General features: G+C 40.4%; 1 protein-coding gene across 2 annotated transcripts in view; it reads right to left on the reverse strand.

Moving 5' to 3' along the window:
• Positions 1–21027, reverse strand: part of STIMATE (STIM activating enhancer) — a 36660-nt gene extending 15633 nt beyond the window's left edge. For both annotated transcript variants that reach the window (XM_074914217.1, XM_074914216.1), the window contains exons 1-3: positions 20802–21027; positions 2606–2654; positions 739–834 (exon numbers count right to left, since the gene is read on the reverse strand). In XM_074914217.1, the coding sequence (XP_074770318.1) occupies positions 739–834; positions 2606–2654; positions 20802–20976 (320 nt within the window). In that variant the 5' untranslated portion in view covers positions 20977–21027. The remainder of the gene's footprint in view (positions 1–738; positions 835–2605; positions 2655–20801) is intronic.
• Positions 21028–21401: the final 374 nt, after the last annotated feature.

Raw genomic sequence — 21401 nt, forward strand, 5'->3', positions numbered from 1 at the left:
GTAATTTCACAGCTTCTATTACCAGGAATATGTAAGCTTCTTTGAGCATGAGCCCTATCAAGAACAAACCCAAGCAATTACCATTTGCTTCAGGAGCTCCTGTAAAGAGCCTGAGGGGGTCTTAGTCATAAAATCTTCAGGTTTAATATACTACAGTGAAATGCTTATCTACTTAGTCACACTGCTCCAAGCGTGACATTGCAAAATTAATTTTTGTACTAACTGCCTGGGTACTGAGCAAGATTTCCTGCTTTTAACGAAATGAAAATAATAATGCGGTAGCTAATGTAGGTTTTAGAAGAAAATACAAGCATCAATGATTTTTGCTAAATATCCCTGAAAGCAACCTGACTTTATATTAAAGCCCTGCTGTGGTGAACAATGCAGTTGGAGGTCAGTGTACACAACTTTATATTAATTTCTTTTGGTCCCTAGCACCTCCTTCAGTAAACAGTCTCATATTACAACGTGCATCCTAATTCCTCAACTGGAAAAGCAGTAGCAAGACTTGATCTAAAATACCTATATGCAGCCCAGAAAAAGCCTTCCCAGGTCCTGCCAGCCATGAACTTTTGAGCAGAACTCCCAACTTGATTAACTAAGCTTAATCGGCGGTTTTTGAAAGTGACTGACTTGTACCATGAAAATTGGTTTCTCAGCTCTATTTTGCATTATCATTCACGTACACCATCAAACTCGACTGCAGAAATTTCAATTATTCTGAAATTAAACACTCACAGTGAACAAGGGTCTTCTTCTGTAAGGTCTGATAAATAGACATTTGCGAAGTGGATGAACAACATCCCTATGGCTTGCTTGGAAGTATCTAAAAACCTGTATAGAGTAAAAACAGTTTTTAAGACACACAAAACTGTTTAGATCACAGCCAGACACGGCAAATTAATTTTAATTGAAATTCCATCTCAGTTACTCAATTTCTCTTCAAATGAGAACACCAGAATGATAAAGTGTCATGGTATTTAGCTTATTTAACAAGTTCCATTTTAAACTCTGCCCCTTATTTTTTCTGGAATATCGCTAACAACAAACCAAGTTGTACTAACTTGAAACCTTACCACTGTAAATTTAAAGTCTAGGGATAACCTCTTGTATCGTATGCATTATCCAAGAGCTAATCCTCACTAAACCTAGCTAAGTCTTTAATAACCTACTGTAAACAATGAGTATCCCAGCCTCGCTAGATACTTCAGTTCTTTTGTGTTTATGCATTTTTAGCAAGTATATAGCACTGACAAAAAGAAAATCCTCATCATGTGCTTGCTGGTGAACAATTTAATAGCTGGCTAATGAGTCCCTTATCTATAGTATTTTGCTAAAAAGCCAACGTATTTTTCACCTGAAAGCATGAAGTGGTCTCACTAAATTTTATCTGTAGTACAACAGCTTAGACCACAATGTAAAAGAATTAGAAACCTTGAAAGCATTATCTCCAAAGCAGATGACAGAGTTAGACAGAAAATAGCTTGCTACTTACAAGGAAAACATAAAAAAAACCACTTAGGTACTGATTCAGTATTGACTTCAGCCCTTACCAGCTTTACCATCCTTTGCACAGACCCAAGACTTCCAGTGGACTCTTTATTAAATGTTAAATATAGGAATCGTGTTGGAAGTACTTTGTGGGCAAGAGTGTGTTCTTTGTACAGACCAACACCCATTTTGCCTGTTGTTTCCATGTGTAAAAGATGCAAACAACTTCTTATGCCCAAATTCATTTCCTCTCCCTGACAACTTTGTCTTAAACTTTATTCTCATGCATTCATTGCACGACATACAAAGCAGAGTGTTGGAGATGAGGCAGGAAGCCAGTGAGTTACTTATCTAATCAGTAACCATACTATAAATAACAATCCTCAAGTCCCAGAACAAGGGCTATTACCGCACTTCTCAAAGGTTCAGGCTAAGGTAGACTGTAAGTACACAAAGATTTTGTATTTATTTTTTCAACAAAATAAAGGTCAGGATTAGTTTTGAAAAGCAGCACTGTGAGAGATTAATTTAAACCACTGAAGTCTTCAACAACTGGAATGACAGTTTAACATTTACACCAGTCTCAAAGCCAGTACAGGTTATGTTTACATAACTACAGTCCAACAACTTCTCAAAAGTAATAAAAACAAATATACTTTTTAATACCTTGTATTCTTTCATGGCTTATGTATTTATATCTTTTACCATACTGGTTTTTATCTTATACATAGGAGGATAGTTACAGAAAATGGAATTTTGTTTAAGCCCAGCCAAGAGCTTCTTGCAAGCCTATGTAAGTTTGTAGATGTGCAGATGCATCTTAGGGCAACTAAGTTTCCATCAGCAGGAAGAAGTACAACCTGAAGTTTTATGTCTAAATGCACATCTTTGTACAGATTCCTGGAAGTGTTCAGTAAGAAAGAACTAGCAGCGAGACACAAAGAAGTTAACTTTTTGTTGACTCATGCATTTTGGCTTTTCTTGTCCCTCGCTGTTAGTCACCAACTTCTTGTCATCACTTTTTTCCTTTTTTTTGATAATCATATGCAAACAATCATTCCTTCAATTTCTAAAAACACAAGAAAAAATAAGAATAAAGCATGCAGAAACATACCATATCCTCCAGGGACGTCTTTCATGCTTTGGTTCTCTGAAGCGTTTTACTAAGAATGAAAAAAAAAAAAAGAAGTAGTTGAAGACAATCAGCAAATCCCAAAGCTACAAGTAAAAGCAAATAATCTTCCAGAAACTTTACATTCTTTGATAAATTAGATCCTACACAACTGTATTTCACTTTATCAATCTCTAGGGACACATTTTTAAAGAAACTAGCTTGCTTCTACCACCTTCAAGTTCCTACAGATCTATCGTCTGACTGCCAATATACCTCACATGAAAAAATGAACTCGTACTGACCACCATTTCATTGGCCTTAGCTTTTACGACTGCCTATCCAGAAAATTTAATTTCCAAAAGGAAAGCAGGTATTAGAAAAAGCCATTTCTTTTGCTCATTGGAGACCAAAAGTCAAACTGCAAAGTATTCTCACAATATTAGGGCCAATCTGTAATACCAGAAATAGATCAAATGAATTAGTAATAGGGCAAATACATTCTCTGACAAAGTATATTTATTATATGGATGACAAATAAGACTTCTGTGGGCAAACTGAATTGCAAAAGGAAAGCATGACAGATTTTTTGAGTCAGATAATCCTTTCATAAAAAGGTTGATAGTTTTTAACATACTAAAAAAAAAAATAAAATCCAGTATTAAAATTAATGCCAACTATCCAAAGGCAAAAAAAACAGATATATTTGACTAGTTTAATCTTGATACAGTTTATCAATACAAATTGTTCAGATATGATAGAAAACAACTCTGCACATCCACAAAGGAGGAGGAGCCCACATCACACCTTGCCCGGCTGCTCCCTGGTCCATCCCTACAAACCCAGAAGGAGCAGAAGCCCAAAGGCAGATGGGGCAACACAGATGACAGACATGGAAGAAGGGGTGGCTGTCCCAGAAGAGCCTCAGCCCCACCAGTCAGGGGTGACACCCACCCTGGGGAGCCAGCACTGGAGCACCTTTGGGAGGGAGGTGGTCAGTGCATCAGGGTATGGGACAGGTATGGGATGCAGGGGAAGTGTTTTGGGATCGCACAAGACTTACTATAGGTTGTTTAGGGGAGGAACCAAAGGCAAAGAAAGGGAAGGATGAAGGACCTAGCTGACTCATGGAGTAACAAGTGTGAGAAAATAGAGGGATAAAGGGATTAAAAATAGATGCTTACATGTAAACAGTGGATTGTCCATACACTTGTACTGTCTGATATGCAGTTTATCATATCTTCTTGGGAAATTCCATTTCTAACTCTTTCTGGGCAAGAAAACCTTTTTCCCTACTGGGAACACATGTTCAGCTCTGCCACGGGTCAGACCTGGGGCAGGGAGCTGCAGCAGCCTCACCTATACCAGATCTGGCCTGAGACTGTAAAACAGATTTATTTTCCGTTACAGCTGCAAGATACTAATTCCTTATATATCCCAAAGTCAGAACAAAGATAACAGGGTAATGGAAAACCAACCTAATGGTAATGGAAAATCAACCTAAGAATGAGTGTAATATATGGGTTTTACTTCCTTCTTCTATCCAAGATTCAGTGTCACTCATCAGTTCCTTCAACATAAGTCTTGAAAAATAATTATTTAGGTTCTTATTTCAGATCTTAAAAAAAAAAAAAAAATCTTTAAGCCCCAATTCCCCTCCCCCCCTTCAGCTTGCAGAGATTCTGTCTTAAAAGTCACAAACCATAGCAGGTATGAGTCAGGCAGAACATCAGTAGGTATTTTAACTTGCTTCTCCAGGTATTAGTGATGATTTAAGTTTTGAATAGAATACTGTATATAACTTACGCTTACCTCACTTACAAGGCATTAAAACACCTTTCGGTTTATAAACCAGTCACAATCTTTTCACAAGTAAGGCAATTTTCTTCAAAGCCAATCATACTCGTACAATACAGCATTAATTCCCCAAACACCTTAATGTAAATATAGAAATAAAATAAAACCCACCTCCAAGGCAGAGGGGAAACATTTGCAGGGAGCACCAAGCTAATAACTTGCCATTTTACTGTCTGTCAGTGCTTCTCACAGGAGAGACAGAAACTGTATTTTGACCCCATATAATACAACCATTAGAAATTAAAAAGTGAGAAGAGGAAAAGACTGTACATTTACACCAAAGATAAAGTTGTAATAGCAACATTTGCCAGCAGTTTTCTCTGTGAACAGCATGCCATAAATATAAAACTTCTGTTAAAAATGAGCAACATGCAGCTAAATTAACCAGTTTGCTCTTTATGACAAGTCCTCCACAATCACACTATGGAATACTTTACTTAGTGTCACTTTTACACAATGGAAAGCCACAAAGCATCACTAAATAAATGCAAGGAACAGAGGTATCAACTTACTATGGAGTTTGTGCAAGATGCTTTTCTGCAGACAAAACAGAAATTAAACTGGTAAGATCTGCATACTTTGAGGGATGAGGGGGAATTCTAAGCTCAGGCTTTTGTCTATTATTATGAGGAAGTTGTATAAGCCTGTGGATTAATTTCTTCCTCTAAAGCATTCACCAAAAAAATCATTTTCACCAAAAAAATAATTTTCAAAGAACATATTCAAAACTAATTCAACTAACACCATTTCAAAGAACATATTCAAAACTAATTCAACTAACACCATTTCAAATTCTATCCATACTGAGAAAGACTTCAGATGGTCCATGTTTCTCTGGTCAGTTCTGAAAACATAACATTTCATTTGAGTTAACATTAAACAGGAGAGTTAACTTTGAAACCCTCTACAGATTTCTTTCAGGAATGTATTAAATGGCTGATCACACCATAAACTTCTACCCCCTCAAATGAAGAGAGACAATCTGTTTAAATACTTTAGTATTGCTACCTGATGAATATGTACCTGTCCACTCGAAAGCCCAGCAGATCCATATGAAACAGCCTAGTTTCTGGCAGCTCTCTGTCTGTGAGCATCAGGTATTTCTAACACACACATATACCGTCAGGTATTTTCCTGAATACCCCTGATGCAGTATCCAGGTTATGCTGCCTACCCAGCACAACATACTATCACATCAGAGTGGCTGAAGTTGAGAGCAATTTAACTTCTCCCCCAGAAGGGAGTGCGTTTTCTGTATGGCTGTTGACAGCTGGGGCCTTCTCAGTAAGTAAACTGAGCAAAAAAGCAACAGCCTGTAGAAAACCACACTGGTAAGCTCAGGGTCCATAGCATGTTTGCTATTAGTAAATTAATTTTGCAACCAAAAAGCCAACACATTTTTTTCAAATAAAGATTCTGTAAATTTTTAAAGCATATATCAAATTGGGGAGGGGAAAACAGTATCTTCCATTTGCCCTCCCTCAAAATATGTCACGATTATAGATGCTCTCAGCCCCACTCACAGTTTCTCTTGGCAGTCTGCGTTGCCTCACCGTAAACTCAGAGACATGCACTGGTACATGTGTCTGCTGACAGATGGATCTCAATCTGCCAACTTCTCACTGTGAGGAGGTGGTACCACTCCATATGCTTCAATTCGGAGCGTTATTCTCGCACTAGCAAGAATTCACCACATTTAATATTAATTAACTAATAATGTTCAGAATTTCATGCTGAATTATAAATGAAGAAAGAAGTGCTGCTTGTTTATACATTCAATGCCAGAATTTTTCAGGAAAGGAAATAAAAGCACTTCTGCCAACAAGCATGTGCACTGCCAGATGGACAGATAATAGATAAGCATATAAGGCAGAGTATTGCTAATGCAAAATTCAAGTTCATTAAATTGTCTTCTCATTTCATTGAAATTCTAGGAATAATTAATGCCAGAGTACTGTGGAAGGGTTTCTAACAGTTACTTTAACATAGGAGTTTCACAATCTATTCCACAAAACTGAGGACTCATAGGGAAGAATAAAGGCCATATATAAGAACAGACACATATATAAGAACAGATAGAAGAAATAAAGTAAAACCTCTCCAAAGTGTCAATATGAAAAGCAACACTTGAATCTGTACTTGGAATTCAGCCTTTCCTCCTCTCCCTTCTTCACCTCCCCAAAAAGTCCCATGGGAGGTATTTTGCTGATGTGAAGTAACTTCAATATGGATTCAAGAACTCAAAGTTTCCAGATGGCTGCTCTTGTAGCGGCACAAAACTGGCCCAACTCAAGCGTTTGAAATGTTTCTAAGTATCATGTATTATTGCATTTCTCAGACATGTTCTGGCAGTTCACAGTAAGAATCTTTCTGATTCCAGTAAAGATCTAAGGAAATTTCTCTAGCTCATCAATTTGAAATTCAAAAAAAAAAAGGAAAATAAACTAAAGAATATTAAACATGTTTGATGTCCTCTGCAGCTGTACTATAATAACACTGCTCTTCTGATGACAGAATTGGGAATTTCACTGTATTTCTAGTGCTTCTCAAAACTTTTTCAAAAATAGGTCACAGACAAAGCATGTTTTGTTTCTGGAATGGGCTGCCCAGGGAGGTGGTGGAGTCCCCATCCCTGGAGCTGTTTAAGAGTCGGGTTGACTCAGCACTGAGGGATCTGGTGTAGTTGGGAACTGTCAGTGTGAGGCTAATGGTTGGACTGGATGATCTTCAAGGCTTTTTCCAACCTTGATAATTCTGTGTTTCTGTGTAAGCTTCCTACACATTTCTGCCATCAGACCCTAGCAAAGCAACAGCTGAGCTAGCCAGACAGAAGAAGAAAACCAAGAGGAGGAAAGGTTAGCAAGGATAAGATCACATTTGCACACCCCACATGCAAACCTGCTCATGCACAGGGGCAGTTTCAGCAAGGACAGAATCTGACCCTTCTCACAGGTGCACAGGCAACGGGCACGAGGAAACAGCCACAAGTTGCAACCATGGAAATTCCAGCATGACAGAAGTAAAAAAATTCTAATGAGAGCAATTAAACTCTGGAACATGTTTCCTAGAAAGGGTGCAGTGACTTTCAGTCTCACAGATCTTAAAAATTCACCTGGACAATGCTCTGAGCAAGGGAACATAGACTGGCTCTGCTCTGAGCAGGAGGTGGGAGCAGGTGACATTTGGAGTTCCTTTCAACAAAAACTGATCTGTAAGCCTAAAAATCGTCTTGCTAGGATATGACAAGATTTGAGCCAATGACCAAAGTCTGGCTAACTAAAAGTCACACAGATGTGTATATATGTATGCACAGAATCTAATACTGAGAAGTCTGCTGCAATCTGAGCTTCCATACAGTGTTATATCACAAGAGTGTTGAATCTCCTCCAGCCCGTTGGTTTTACTGGGCTTTCTGAATAAGGTGTTGCAACCAGACAGACCCTCCAACACAGCCCTCATAGTGCAAGACTTGTGTGATCTGTGGGATTACTTTGATATTAATTCACATAATTTCCAACATTTAAGACAAGTATTAAAGTTTCCAGTAGAACACTATTTTGTTAATAATGTATGGAGCAACATCTGAAGAGTTAAACCAAGAACTAGCATCCAAACTCAGAGTCAGATGCAGAATTTCATATGGCTATTCTCAGGCAACTGAACTATTTTCAGAACATTTGGTTATCAAGAGAACATATGCATCATAATTTGATCCTGCAAGTTATAACCCTGTAAAAATCTTGTCAAATCAACTACATATGCAGGCCAGATTTCATTTTTTTAAAGTTTTATTTAGGAAGACTGTCAAAAACACTGTTCTGCTTGTTAATATCAACACTTTTCCCACAACAGTGGGAACCATGACTCTTTTGAATAAGCACATGCACACTAATAATTCCTGAAAATTCACACCACCATGGAACAACAACTATACGTGAATTTTGTATTACCCATACATTTGAACTTACCTCCCTTTCCCACTAAAGCAAAGCTTTTAAGAGGCTTGCAGTTTTACTTTATCCCCCCCATTATTTTCATGGTAGCAGCAAAGAGGGAATGAAAAATTACAGATTTCCTCGAGATAGAATTTTCCTTTTTTAAATTAACTTTGCAAGAAACAATATGCCTAATGAGGATGGGCTAAACCAATGCCTTACAAGAAGGTATACCAGTGTGCAAACCACGTATCACTTGACTGCCAAAAGCTTCTGTGACACCTAAGAGCTCAGCATTTCCCTATATTCATAGTTTAAGAAAACAGAAACATGGAGGGAGGGTGTGTTTAAAGAGAGGTAATAAATATGACTACAAAAAAGGCCAGAAGAACCAGCTTGCAGCTCATTCTTCCATGCAAAAAAGAAAATGCACTGTGTTCTCAGTAATTCAATTTTTGCCCAACTGCAATTCCTCATTTTCCTATGCCCCATTAACAACTACTGAGATACGCAAATACAGCGGACTTTGAAAGTCTGCTGCTTATTTCCCTACATAAGAACCCCCAAATCCTTCACTGTGTTTTTTCTTAATGACCTAGACTTGCCAACACTCTTGGACACTAATTATACTAAAGCAGAAATTATAATGGATTGGAACTGATTTTCAGCTACATCCAGTGGTACAGCTGTATTGGAGAAGGATACCAGGAACCATGGTTTCTTCACGATGAAGACAATTATGGAATAAGTCACTCAAAGGAAAATTTTGTTCGAGTCAATGTTAAAGACTGACATACTATGAAGTGCATGAGCTCACCTGCTTTGCTCTCCTGCAAAATGGATTTTTAAAACTTCTGTAAGACAAAGAACAGTATTAGCCATGCAAGTACCCAACCTCTTAATACCACTGTGTCCTTGGCCTCACTGGTTCTGTAGAGATACGTGTGTAATTAAGAACTTGTCCATTAAAGATGGTCACCCAGGGAGAAACTTTATAGAAACGCTGGACACAAAGGTTAACGACTCAGCTAGTTAGTTATTCAGGGACATCATAAAACTAATGATTCAGAGTCTGGACAGCCATGTGGTACCTGCAAAACTGCAGACCTTATCCAAGTCTTTTTGTTCCAATGGCAAATTTGAATAATGTCGTGGCTACAGTTTTTAGGCAGGAAAAACTTTGTGACAGTTAAACGGGTCTGACTGGCACTCTTGTTAGAGCAGAGAACAAGGGACTTTGTTGTACTGCAAAGTTAAACATGCTAGTGCTGAGCATCAGCCAAGCCCAGCTATCTCATGACCAGGGCTCTTTTGTTTCAACACAGATGACATAAGACAACAGAAAAATGATGTGCTAACACTGGATTTCACAGATGCTATCAAATGGATAGCAATGCTTGCTGGATAAGCACAGGAAAGGTCAAGTTACAAGAGTTACTTCTAAAAACATTTACTTCCTACCTGCTTCCACACCCAGCTAAAAACCTACCTGTAAATTTTGTCCCTACAAAGGTTTTGTGATGGCTAAGGAATGGCTATCACAAAGTGAGGCTCCTCTTCACTGTGCAGGGGAAGAGAGAACAAAGTATTATCGGAAAACAAACAAACCTCAGCTACCTGAGTTTTGAAATAAAACAATGTTGCTTATTCAGGAAGAGCAGCCAAATGCATTACATGAGGTTGGTGAGCCTTTTATTCTTAACACATACGTCTTTTAAGCTCAAAAAATTTTTCCAAATGCTTAGCTTGTAAAGATTGGCTGGGGGAGACACAAAGAAGTGGTATTACCTGTTGCACACAACTCAGTCTAAGACAATTTCACCAAGGCTGATCTCATGCATCCTGGTAGCACATGACAGCGTGGTTCTGACAGAAGCATTAACTTGGCTGTCAATAAAGGAAACAAATGTGTCTTAGTAGAGCATGTAGCCCAGACATACCACATCAACAGCCATTGGAATTGAGCTTTTTTTCCTTTTCTAAATGTAAAGCTTACTTTTAAAATAGCTAAACTAACAAAGAATTAGACAAAAGTCTTTGCTGTCAATTGCTAACCTATTTGCTATCTCCTCAGCGAGAGCAACACTTCACAAGTCAGAAAATGAATGAAATACACGTTATGTAAACAAAAATATTCAGCCCTTTACTTCCTGAAAGACATGTCAATGCTTTAACAACACTAAAAATAAAGGTTGTGAGTAACTGCCTTAAGAAGTCTAATGTAAACAGCACAAGTAGTTTAGGAAATATTTATCTAGGTATGAAAATTATAAGACAAGATTTGATCTCAGAGACCGGCATTTGTTGTATTTGCCTTTAGCATACGTAGCACTGTTGGGTCAAGGTGTGCTCTATTTGAAAGGTCACAATAAATCACAGTTTCCCATCACTTTCAGAGACAGAAGCATATGCCACTCTGTTTCTTCAACAGGTAAGAGATAGTTAAAGCAAAGCAAATCTAAGCCTCCACTACTAAAAGCGCCTGTAAGACTGGCTTTAGAAGTTTAATACACAGCCTTCTTGCAACTGCTTTTATACTCTGAACCAGGAAAAAGGGAGGTTATTAGAGAAACAGACAACCTATTCCTATCATCCAATACATACACCTAGTGAGAGATGAAAAATACAGCCTGTTGTGTTCAAGTGGATTTTTTTTTTCTATTAAAGATAAGAACCATTTGGGAAACATGAATTATTTAGTACAAAACAGAATCAATCCATATTAACGTGCACTAAGCAGCAATTTACAATTCACAACACCATTTTCACATACAGCATTCACAAAATTACTCAATAATACATGAAGCTTTCTGAACGTTATTAGTATGACAACAGATATCAATGAACTTGGAGTCATTCAAGCCAGCTGTTTTAAACCAGCTCTTGGGAACTGTCAGAACTGCCAAATCACAGCTACAAACTCACTCATTCATTAAAATATTAAGCCAGTAACTGCAGCAGTTTTAAAAGCAGAAAGCAAACCCAAACCCTAAGTTCAGATCTATGCAAGAAGAATCTAAAAGAAAACTGTGTTTCCCTTTGTAGAAAGTAATAAACCACAAATATATTAAATCAAGGAGGCCAAAGGTATAAGTACACTCTATGTTTAGAGTTCATTTAAAGTCTCTGCTTACCAGGCTCATTCTTCCTAGGCTGCTGAAACTATTAAAACATTGAATTGCAAGACACACTTTCTGTAACACTGTTTTAAAAAGAACAAAGGATACACAACCTACTTCCATACGTTCTCTTCACTCCTGATCAAATATCATGAGAGTCAGTGGCCAATTATGCAGACTTTTTTGATACAACGTATCTAATAATTAGGTATTCACAGCAGAAATTAAGTTTCTGAAATCAAGATGAGAACATGTAATAACTTCCACATGCAGAATCGTTCTTTTTAATGACAAAAGGTTAATGCTTAACATTTAAGTCTCATAAAAGCTTCACACCACCAAAACCTAATGGAAGCACTAAAAACATACTGCCATAAGAAATAACAAGTTTTTAAGACCAGAGAGAGGTGGGTGTGTTTCCCCCCACCCCCATTTCAAAGCTCAGACTATTTCATTTTCTAACATTACAATTACCTTGCAAAGAAAGCATTAAAACCCTATGTATCACACTGCTAGTCACACTACCCGCCCAAAACAAGAAAGTTGTACTGGAAGATGTTGCATTAAATTAAAATTTTGAGCAAAATCTCTTCAAAAACTATTAGAGACAGAGGACACGTTGTTAGCTTGTTGGATAGTTGTTTGCAATTTTAAAGTCATTTTTCTTCCATGGAAAAAAAAAAAATCTGTATTTTAGGCAAACAGAAAAAAAAAACCAAACCTAGATTGGAACAACAAAAAGCAAGCAAAGGCTGTTTCTGTAAGTACTCATTCAAGCCTCTCCAAAATTCCTAAGATGAACTCTGTAAAAGAGTATTTGGCCAAGTTCTGAGCATTTGAGCCCAGGACAATGATTTCTTAATTTTGGTAACTGGTAAAGCTTATGTCAGTCCTATATTTGACACCCTTAAAAATTCAGGAACTCCTCTCTAGTTCATCTCTCACTAACAATTTCTAGTTACTTCCACCGGCCCATCTCTTTCAACAGTGTCAGTGGAGCAAAGCAATGGAGAGACCTCTCAAAAAGAAGTAGTATACAAATACACTTCTTGTCACAAATCTTCATGTCCCAAGCACCTTGCAGCTTACAGGCCAGCTGCTTCCCTAGTCGTCCTGAGCTCTATTTAATGCTCTACGACCAGGTAAAACAAGGAAATGTAGTACTGCGTTCCTCTTCTCTCAGGTGAGCCAATACATATTAATCACTACAAGAAGAGAAACGTGACAGAAGATGACCAAGGTCAAAATAATTCAAATTATAAAAACTTTTGATTAAAAAAAGAAAGCAGCATCTAGAGAAAAAAAACCTAACGAGCAATAGAAAAAACAAGTTTAACACCTTCCTTGGGATGCCTTTTCCCTACTCTAGCTCAAAACTAACTTACACCTGGAACTATGAATCCAAACCATGAATGTGAGCTATGAGGAATTCAAACTGTGAATTCATTTTAGCCTATTTTCATTGTCAACATTCATTACATATGACAACATATGTACAAGGTTATGAAAACAATATATATATAAACTGTGTGATTCAGGGTCAGTGGTAGAAAAACAGGTCTTCAGTATCTTGAGCAATAGTGTGAACAAATTCAATTATTCCTGATTAAATCCTAAACCCTCATCCCTATACCACACCACCTGCAGTCTCATGCAAGCTCCAAGCTTATATTCAGCCTGCCAGTGAGATTTAACATACTAAGTTTCATATGGAATACATTTGGCTGTGATCAAGAAATATTTGAGAATGCAAACCATTTCCTACCAACAGGCATGAGAAAGCAGACCTGATTTTTCATTTCATCAACAAAATCCACACAGATAAGACCTTGTTAAATACCAGTTTAAGAACGCAAACTTCATTAACCATTAAATTAATATCACTGCAGAACGCAAAAATGCACACTGTGTTTTTGTACAAATCATCTCCTTACAAATTTAATTACAAAACGCTACTCAAGAACACATTATGCAGTTAAACAACAGTCTAGCTAACAGTCCAGAAGTTAGTTCTAATTAAACACAGCTTCAGAATTTCTGGGTAATTTATCATTTTAATAGTTTACAAACGTCAACATAACGTATCCTTTTTCCTAAACATTTCATAATGTGAACGACATGCGTAATTATAATCTGAACAATCTTATCTGGAGTACAATTATATCCAGCAATCAGCTGAGTAATAAGAAAAATGTAATATGTTCCAAGCCGAACAAGATGAAGAAGGGCATCAGACAACTTAATGGAAAGTGCAACTTGCAGATTATTTGTCTAAATTGGTGACTTTTTTTTTTTCCTTAACTTTTACTAGCATGGCATTTCAAGAATAGTTGCTGCATTTAGTGGCATTAAAATATTAATGACCTGACACAACCAGGACATTAAGCCACCTAATAAAGTGCTATTACAATCTATACCCAACAAAGAATCAGACATCTTGCAAGCAGTTTTAATCAAAACACCAAGGAAATGTAGTTTAAGCAGGACTAAGTATTATGAAAGCCTATTTCTCCCATTGTCAGTAAATGAAAAGACACATAGCTACATTACAAAACAAGATTGATCTTCTGTTTTCAAAATAGAAACCAATTCCAAAATTCTTATTCTTTTCAGGTTATTTGCTTCATTTAAAGAAGAATCAGCTGAACAGTTTCCAACACTATTTGTACAACATGAAATTTGTCAGCAGGAGTTGTCTTTCTGGAGAGCTTGTAATGGACAGAACTTATCCCAACTAGATATTTCATATACTGAGTACTACAATACTAGCATGGTAAAAGAAAGCAATTTAATTGGCTAATTTACCCACATGGTTGCATTTTTTTTTCTGCTACGGCTTGTAACGCATCTCTTATTTTTGTCTCAAAACATGGATAAGGATGTCAGAGACACTGAAAGGACTAATGATTTATTTAAAACCAAAAGGAAGTTGCCATGTAACATAGATGCAAGCGATACCTCATCATTTGGAGATACACCATACTTCATCATTGTAAGGTATAATTTACTTGGCTGTGACCGAAGTGACCTCACGGGGCTTTCAGAGTCCTGCAGCCACAAGCAGATGCTTAACCTGCAGGATAACAGCTGTTATAGCCCACTCGGATAACTGGTCCTTACTAATCACCATGGATTGGGCCCAAATGAGCAAGAGGCTAAGACACCTTCTTTCTACTACCATCACCCCATCCTGTTTCCTTCTTGCCCTCTGGCTAGATGGGAGGGGACTGCACAGCCAAACCCGCAGACTGACCGGCAGGGAAGGGCAGGATTTACTTTACAGAGGCAGCCCTTCACTACAAACCCAAGGCCGAGCTCAAGCCCAGGCAGGCCGAGCCCTGGCGGAGCTGTCCCCCCCCAGGGGCTCGCCTGCATCCCAGGGCCACCCGCTTCTTTCCCCACAGAAAAGTCCTGCTGCTTCCATGTTCTGGATTTCTTTCCCTACTTCCTCCTTTTTAAAAAATGTATTCTCCCTTTGCTCGCCCCCCCCGCCCCCAATCTTGCTCTTCAGCGTAGCTCAATAGCACACCTTACCAGTCTGCCATTATCCTATGGGGGATTCATCCCCATTGCTGACACCTGACAGCGGTCCTTGAAGTTGTTTCAGACCGCCTAATACTAGGTAACCCCAAATACACACTGCAATGCAAGTTCTGCACACATCTGGCAATTCTCCAGGAACCTGCACTTGTGAAGAGTTCCTGGAAAAATAATAAAGTGCATTTTACAAAGCGTGATCCACTCTGTAAGAATATGAAATATTCTATTTGAGATCTGATACTTTTGTATGAGACAAGTTTTAAAATCAGTTGCCCAAAGCACATTTCCAAGGTGGTCCGCAGCAATTCACATCAACATTACTGCGTCACTCTGACTGAATATGTACATAGAATAATGGGATATTATCAAGTCAGGATAATAAGTCTTTTAAAGTAATGACTTTATTAATAAAACACCACCTTGCTAGCAGGCCACTGCCCTACACCTTGGGAGACTGCCATGTTTCTTAAGGTCTAGGGCAAATAACTTTGTTACTGTTACTCAGAAGCCTGTATTTCACTCCTGATGTTGGGATATCAAAGCCAACTCCCTGCCATTTTCTCATTTTTAAAATCTGCTCAAGCAGAAAGAAAAGTGCTATAGAAAACAACTGAAAATCATATGCTTTAGTTCTTTTGTATCTAATAGTTTTCTTTAGGCTTTTTTCTTTTTGAAAGGCCACTGAAATGACTTAATTTATTCTCAGGTCCCTGATCCCTAGAACATTATTCCCCATAATAATACCTCCTTACCGTGACAAAAATACTAAATCATTCCTCTGAAAAGTGTATTTTTGCTAAAGCATTCTGAGTTCTACTAAACTACTTGCTACGATAGCTTATTGTACAAATAAACATTAAATTTTCCTTGCATGGCTTATCAAGTGGGAAAATGTGCTGTAAAACTGTAAAGCTAATGGACTTTAAGTATGCAGTTTTTAAGGTACTTCCTTTATGACACTGTAAGCAAATAGGACCTTAAAAAATAGAAACAGTTCTTATAAAAGATATTTTTTTCAGCTGTGACCCTCAATGGCAAGCCTACCTACTCACTTATCCTCTGCACCTGTCCAGAGTTAACAGAGAAGCTTTTACCCTTCTCTGTGTGAGTAGAAACACAAACTGCAATAAAGCCATAAAAAAGTGTCACATACTTTGATCTCCTTTACAGCACATATATATATATATATACGTACATTCTCCACAGACATGAACCTTCTACCTGCAGAGGATCAAATGACTCTTCTATTGAAATAATATCATCAATACAGTTCATATCTAATTTTTTAGCTGTTCCCAAGTCTCCCAAAACAAACAGCCACACTCTGACAAGGTATCAATCTTCTGACAGATGAGCTTAGTAAATAAAATACATATTCAAGCTGAAGTACTTGCAAATTTGTGTCAGACAGGGTAAAGGGACTGGCAATGGGTTTCTCCCTCTATACCTTTCTAGTATGGCTAATAAAAACTGTATTATTTACAACTATGCCTACATTGCACACATGTGGCAATTCTGTGCTAACACTACCCTCTAATCATTCATTACCATGAAAGCCTAATCAGACAATGCTCAGAAGGTGCTTGGGATTACTGACAAAACACATCATATTACACAAAAATATTTCAAAACAGTTTTTGTGGTGTCCATAATGAAAAGCCATAATTATTGCACCAAAAAACCCAAACACCTAAGAAGCAAATCTGTAATTTTAAATCAATATCCTCATGAAATAAAATACAAGCATTATAATGGCAAACTTCGAAGAAATATTATCTTTGGCTTACTGACCTGACACATAAACACACATCTCTTCCATGAGGGGAAACCCATTAAGACTTCCTGTTATGAAGTGCCTTAGCTTAAATAAACCAGGGTGGAAAATGCATACATAAGCAGGAGGGACAAGAACAAAATTAAGCAACAAACTTCAGGAAGAGAAGGCTAATGGACTTGAGAATTAGCAGTCAGATTCCAAAGGACTGTCAGTCGCCTGACTTCAGCGCAGCTTTCGATGTACTGGAACATCTGTAGTGTCTGGGTGGAATTGTTTCAATGTGCCTCTTGCAGCACAGAGCTGAACTCAGAGCAGTAAAGATTAATTCACAGTGATTAAGACAACACACTGATGGGCTCCTATGATAGTATTAAGCATATTCACCGGTGATTCAGACAACAGAAGAGTACCTCACTTCTCTAGTCTGTGGACAACACTTTACATGGAGAGCAGGAGGATAGGATTTCAGGGGCCTTGAATGACTTGCAACAATAAAAACAAACGCAGACTTCTACTCTTTGGTTAAGGGGTCAGGGAGTCTCCTGTATAAGCCCAGGATAGATGATAACTAGCTAAATTATCTTCCACGAGGAAAAGATCAGGGGCTTACAACAGGTTTTATATTTGAATCTGAAGATAATAAAACAAAGCCAATCCTTTAAAACACTGCTGTGTGGTAAGTCAGTACATTAAAGCGTTCTTCATTCCCTGTGCGACCGAACAAAGAGGCAATAGCTACAAAGAAAAGGACACTTCAGGTTTCATTTCAAATGATCATTTCATCAGCTCAAAATGAGAAATTCTGTCTCTATCACTTCTTGGTCATGCAAGATTAGTAGTCAAGGGACACACAAGACAGGGTGAAAATATGATTGTGGTAAAAACCTTTCTTTGATTAGAAAATATTTGAAGTATTAGAAAATAGTTGCAGCAATCAGTGACTCTCTGACAGAGAGTCACCACATTGTCAATAAATTACAAACCTGACATTTAACCATGTTTTAGCCCTTAAAAGAAGAAGCTTAACTGCTGTCATTTGCAGGTCAGTTGATAGCCTAACTGTACAGCAACTGGATAAACTGCACACATGAGAAGACAGCAAACTGCAGTGTCAGATCTTAAACACTTTTGCTTTAACAATACTCCTTCAGTCATTTGACAATGAACATTTAATAAGCCACAAAAAAGGTCCTCCTTCTCTTACAGCTAGTTACTACAATCAGAAAAAAAACTAAAAAAATTTTCTTTGTTCCACTGAATGCAAGCATGGTAAGATTTATCTAGACAAGGGCAAGTCTGGGTCAGCCTTTGATTTAGCCACTTACCAAAAATTCTTATTCTTTACATATCAAATAAAATATTTTTCAAAGGAAAACCAGCCTCTGTGCATAAAGATCAATTGTACAGTTTATCTCTGCTGCCATTACTTTAATTTCTTTTTCAACAGAGGGTACTGCATCATTAATCATAACCAAAGTATTAGAGTATCTCCTTCTAGGGTTCCCTTTTCAAAAAAAAAAAAAAAGGCAAGTCACTTGCCCTTTATAAGTTAAATTTAACAGTTGTGGGTCTTCAGTTCTCTGACTGTTTACGGAGGAGCAGCAATATAGCCGCAGACAGAGAATTAATGCTGTTCAAAAGGGAGGCCCACCTCTGGACTGACAGCGGTGCCACTTCTCAAGCAGCCCCTGCCTACAGCCACTTGTTCCTCCCTCAGCACTCCCCCCCCCCCCTCTGTCGTGCTGGACAGTTTAGGGGACCAGAGCACGGAAATACTCCAGCTTAAAAATAACCACCTCTACCTGTTTACTTTTCTTGCTCTATCAGTTCTGCGATCCAGCTCCAGAAGTTGTCATCCCTTCTGCCACAGCAGATCAGGGACAGGAACAATCATGTAGGTGCCGAAGCGACTGCTGAGGAGAGGCCACGCTCTCCCTCCTGTTCTCAGCCACAAGTTCCTGCTTCTCTGTTGCACCAGATCTGTCACTTGTATCACAAAATGTCCTGCTTATCAGGGCAACTTTTAAAGGTTTTGGAACAACATACCAGATGTTTTGCATATAATATAAAAAGGATAGAAACATTCAGCAAAACTAGCAGACAGAACAGAACCATCCTTTCCTCACAGCACAGCTGAGAGAAAACTGCTCCTTTACCAGTGTAACTGGTCCCCACGGTGAGGCCAGCTTCTCCTCCTGCTAGGGGAGAGGCCCACAGTAAAGTGGAAGAGAACATGGCTGTCAAAACTAGGACAAACATAGCTATCCTTCTCTTTTCAAATGTAAGCACTTGTAAGTGTGACAAGTTACAACGTTTTTGCTCTGATCTCCTTTGGAAACAGATTCCTTTTCTCACCAGTACTGCTGCAAGGCCATCTTCCTTTCACTCCCTTCTTCCACAGCTGTAAGCACTTCATCAACAAGCTCCTTCTAATAGTTCATGGTTTAAAAGCATCCAACCAGGCTGAAGTTGGGAAGTGCAGCTAACAATGAGGCTTTCAGTTTTCCTAGTACGTACTTTCCGTATTCGCTTCTTATTTTCACTGAATATTCCAGTACTACTGTAAAATGCATAAGCAATACCATTTCCAGAAAAAAGATACTATCCTGACAAATAACGTGTAGTCCTTAATCTTCTAATGTACGATCCATAAGAATTACCTATTTGTATCTCTTAATTCCAAGAGCAACATTATGAGGTACTTATGTTTGGAAACTGATAAAACTCCTAATTACGAGGATGCTCTGGCTGAGCAAATGTCACACCGGTGACTACTGCTGTCATTCAGTAACACAATGACGACTGTTACACGCATAGCTTTTATAAGAGCAATGCAATTGCTAACCATGACTGAAACGCTAAAGAATGCAAATATAGTGTGTTACCAAATTTTTGACTTAACCATAATTGTATGATGCTACCATGAACGGTTATCAGTTCAAGTCTACTGTAAACAGGATCTTGGTCGGTCTTTAGATCAAACTGTAGAATACTTGTAGCTGATGTTCCCTTTTTCCCTTCCCCACATTTTATTAACAGCAACTTCATGGTCAGCTGAGTAACGGCACTGGGCTTGTTTTTCACTCCTCAGCTGAAGAGACACTAACTATATTATGGGATAGAGAGAAAAATCTAGCAGAACTGTTCCACATGGTTGTACCCTCAGAGCAAGCAGGGCTGGAGCCACCAAAGCCTCCGGCCTTTGCACCAAACTCAAATGAGCAGCGGAACAAGTTACCGCTCATCAGCCGAGCTGAGGTAAACGGCCACGCGAGCTCACCGGCTGCTCGGAGGGATAGCAGAGGCTCTCAGCAAGCACAGCACAGCACGTTGCAATTTAAACAAGTGTGTCTGTCTTCGCTGTTGACGACATGACAAGGTACATCTCCGGTAAAATTAATATAGTCTTTTGTATATTCTAAACCCGAGTGACTCCGTACACATTACCACACCTTGCCGGTCGTACTTAAAGCCCGCTCCCAAAGTGATAAATCTTACCAGCATGGGCGCAAAAAATAGGGAAGAAAATTTCAGAAAGCGCACTTGAAGTCCTCGAAGCAGCATCTCTCCGAACCAACGCTGCTCGTCCCAGCCGCCCGCCTCCCGAACTCGCCAGCTCCGGCGGCCCGGCTGGTGCTAAGGCCCCGCTCCAGCCCCGCGGGGGCACAAGGGACCGCGCCCCCGGGCTGCCGGGCCGTGTCCCGCCGCCGCACCTCACCGGGCACCACAAAGCTCCGGCCGCGGCCGCACGTCCCCGCGGCCCTCCCGCGGCCCGGCTGGGCCGGGAGCCCGGGGCAGCAGGGCGCTCCCCCCGGGACGGCCTCGGGACACAGCAGCGAGGTCGCAGCACCCTTAACCAAGCCCGACCCCCCCGAGGACGGAGGGAGGGACCCGTCCGGCCGCGGGCCGGCACTGCCAAGCCGCGCGGAGCCGGCGAGGCCCGGAGGCCGCGGCCCGCCCCCGCCACTCACACATGAGGGTGCTGAAGGCCACGACGCCCAGGAGCCCCTGCAGGAAGATGCCGAAGCTGTCCATGAGGGCCCCGTTCTCGCAGCCGCGGTCTCCCGGCCCCGCCGCCGCTCCCCCGCCCGGCAGCGGGGGGCTGTCGGTGAGGCCGAGGCTGCCGTTGGGCGGCGGCGCCCCCATGGCGAGGCCCGGCCAGCGCCCGCCTCAGCGGCGCATGGCGGCGGCAGCGACGACGACGTCGCGACCGGCGGGCGAAGCCGCGCCCCCGGCCCAGCTTCCTGCGCCGAGCCGCCCGCCCCGCCGCGTCACCGGCCGCGCCGCTCTCCCATTGGCCCAGCCCCGCGCCGCCCGCCCCCCGCCCCGGGCCGGCGACCGACGGACCGGCGGGAGGGCTCCCCCCGGCGGGGGACGCCGACACAGACCCCAGGCCGGGTCCGCAGCGGGCCCCTATCCCCGCCACCGCTGAGGGGCGGGAGCGCGGAGCCGGGGCGGGCCCCACGCGAACACCCGCGGCCCCGCAGGCGGCCCCCACGGTCCCCCGGCAGCGGGCCGGGCCGGGCCGAGCCGGCCGCCCGCCAGGCAGGTCCCAGCGCCCCGGGGCTCCG

This window comes from Athene noctua, chromosome 10 (assembly GCF_965140245.1).
Source record: "Athene noctua chromosome 10, bAthNoc1.hap1.1, whole genome shotgun sequence".
NCBI lineage: Eukaryota > Metazoa > Chordata > Aves > Strigiformes > Strigidae > Athene > Athene noctua.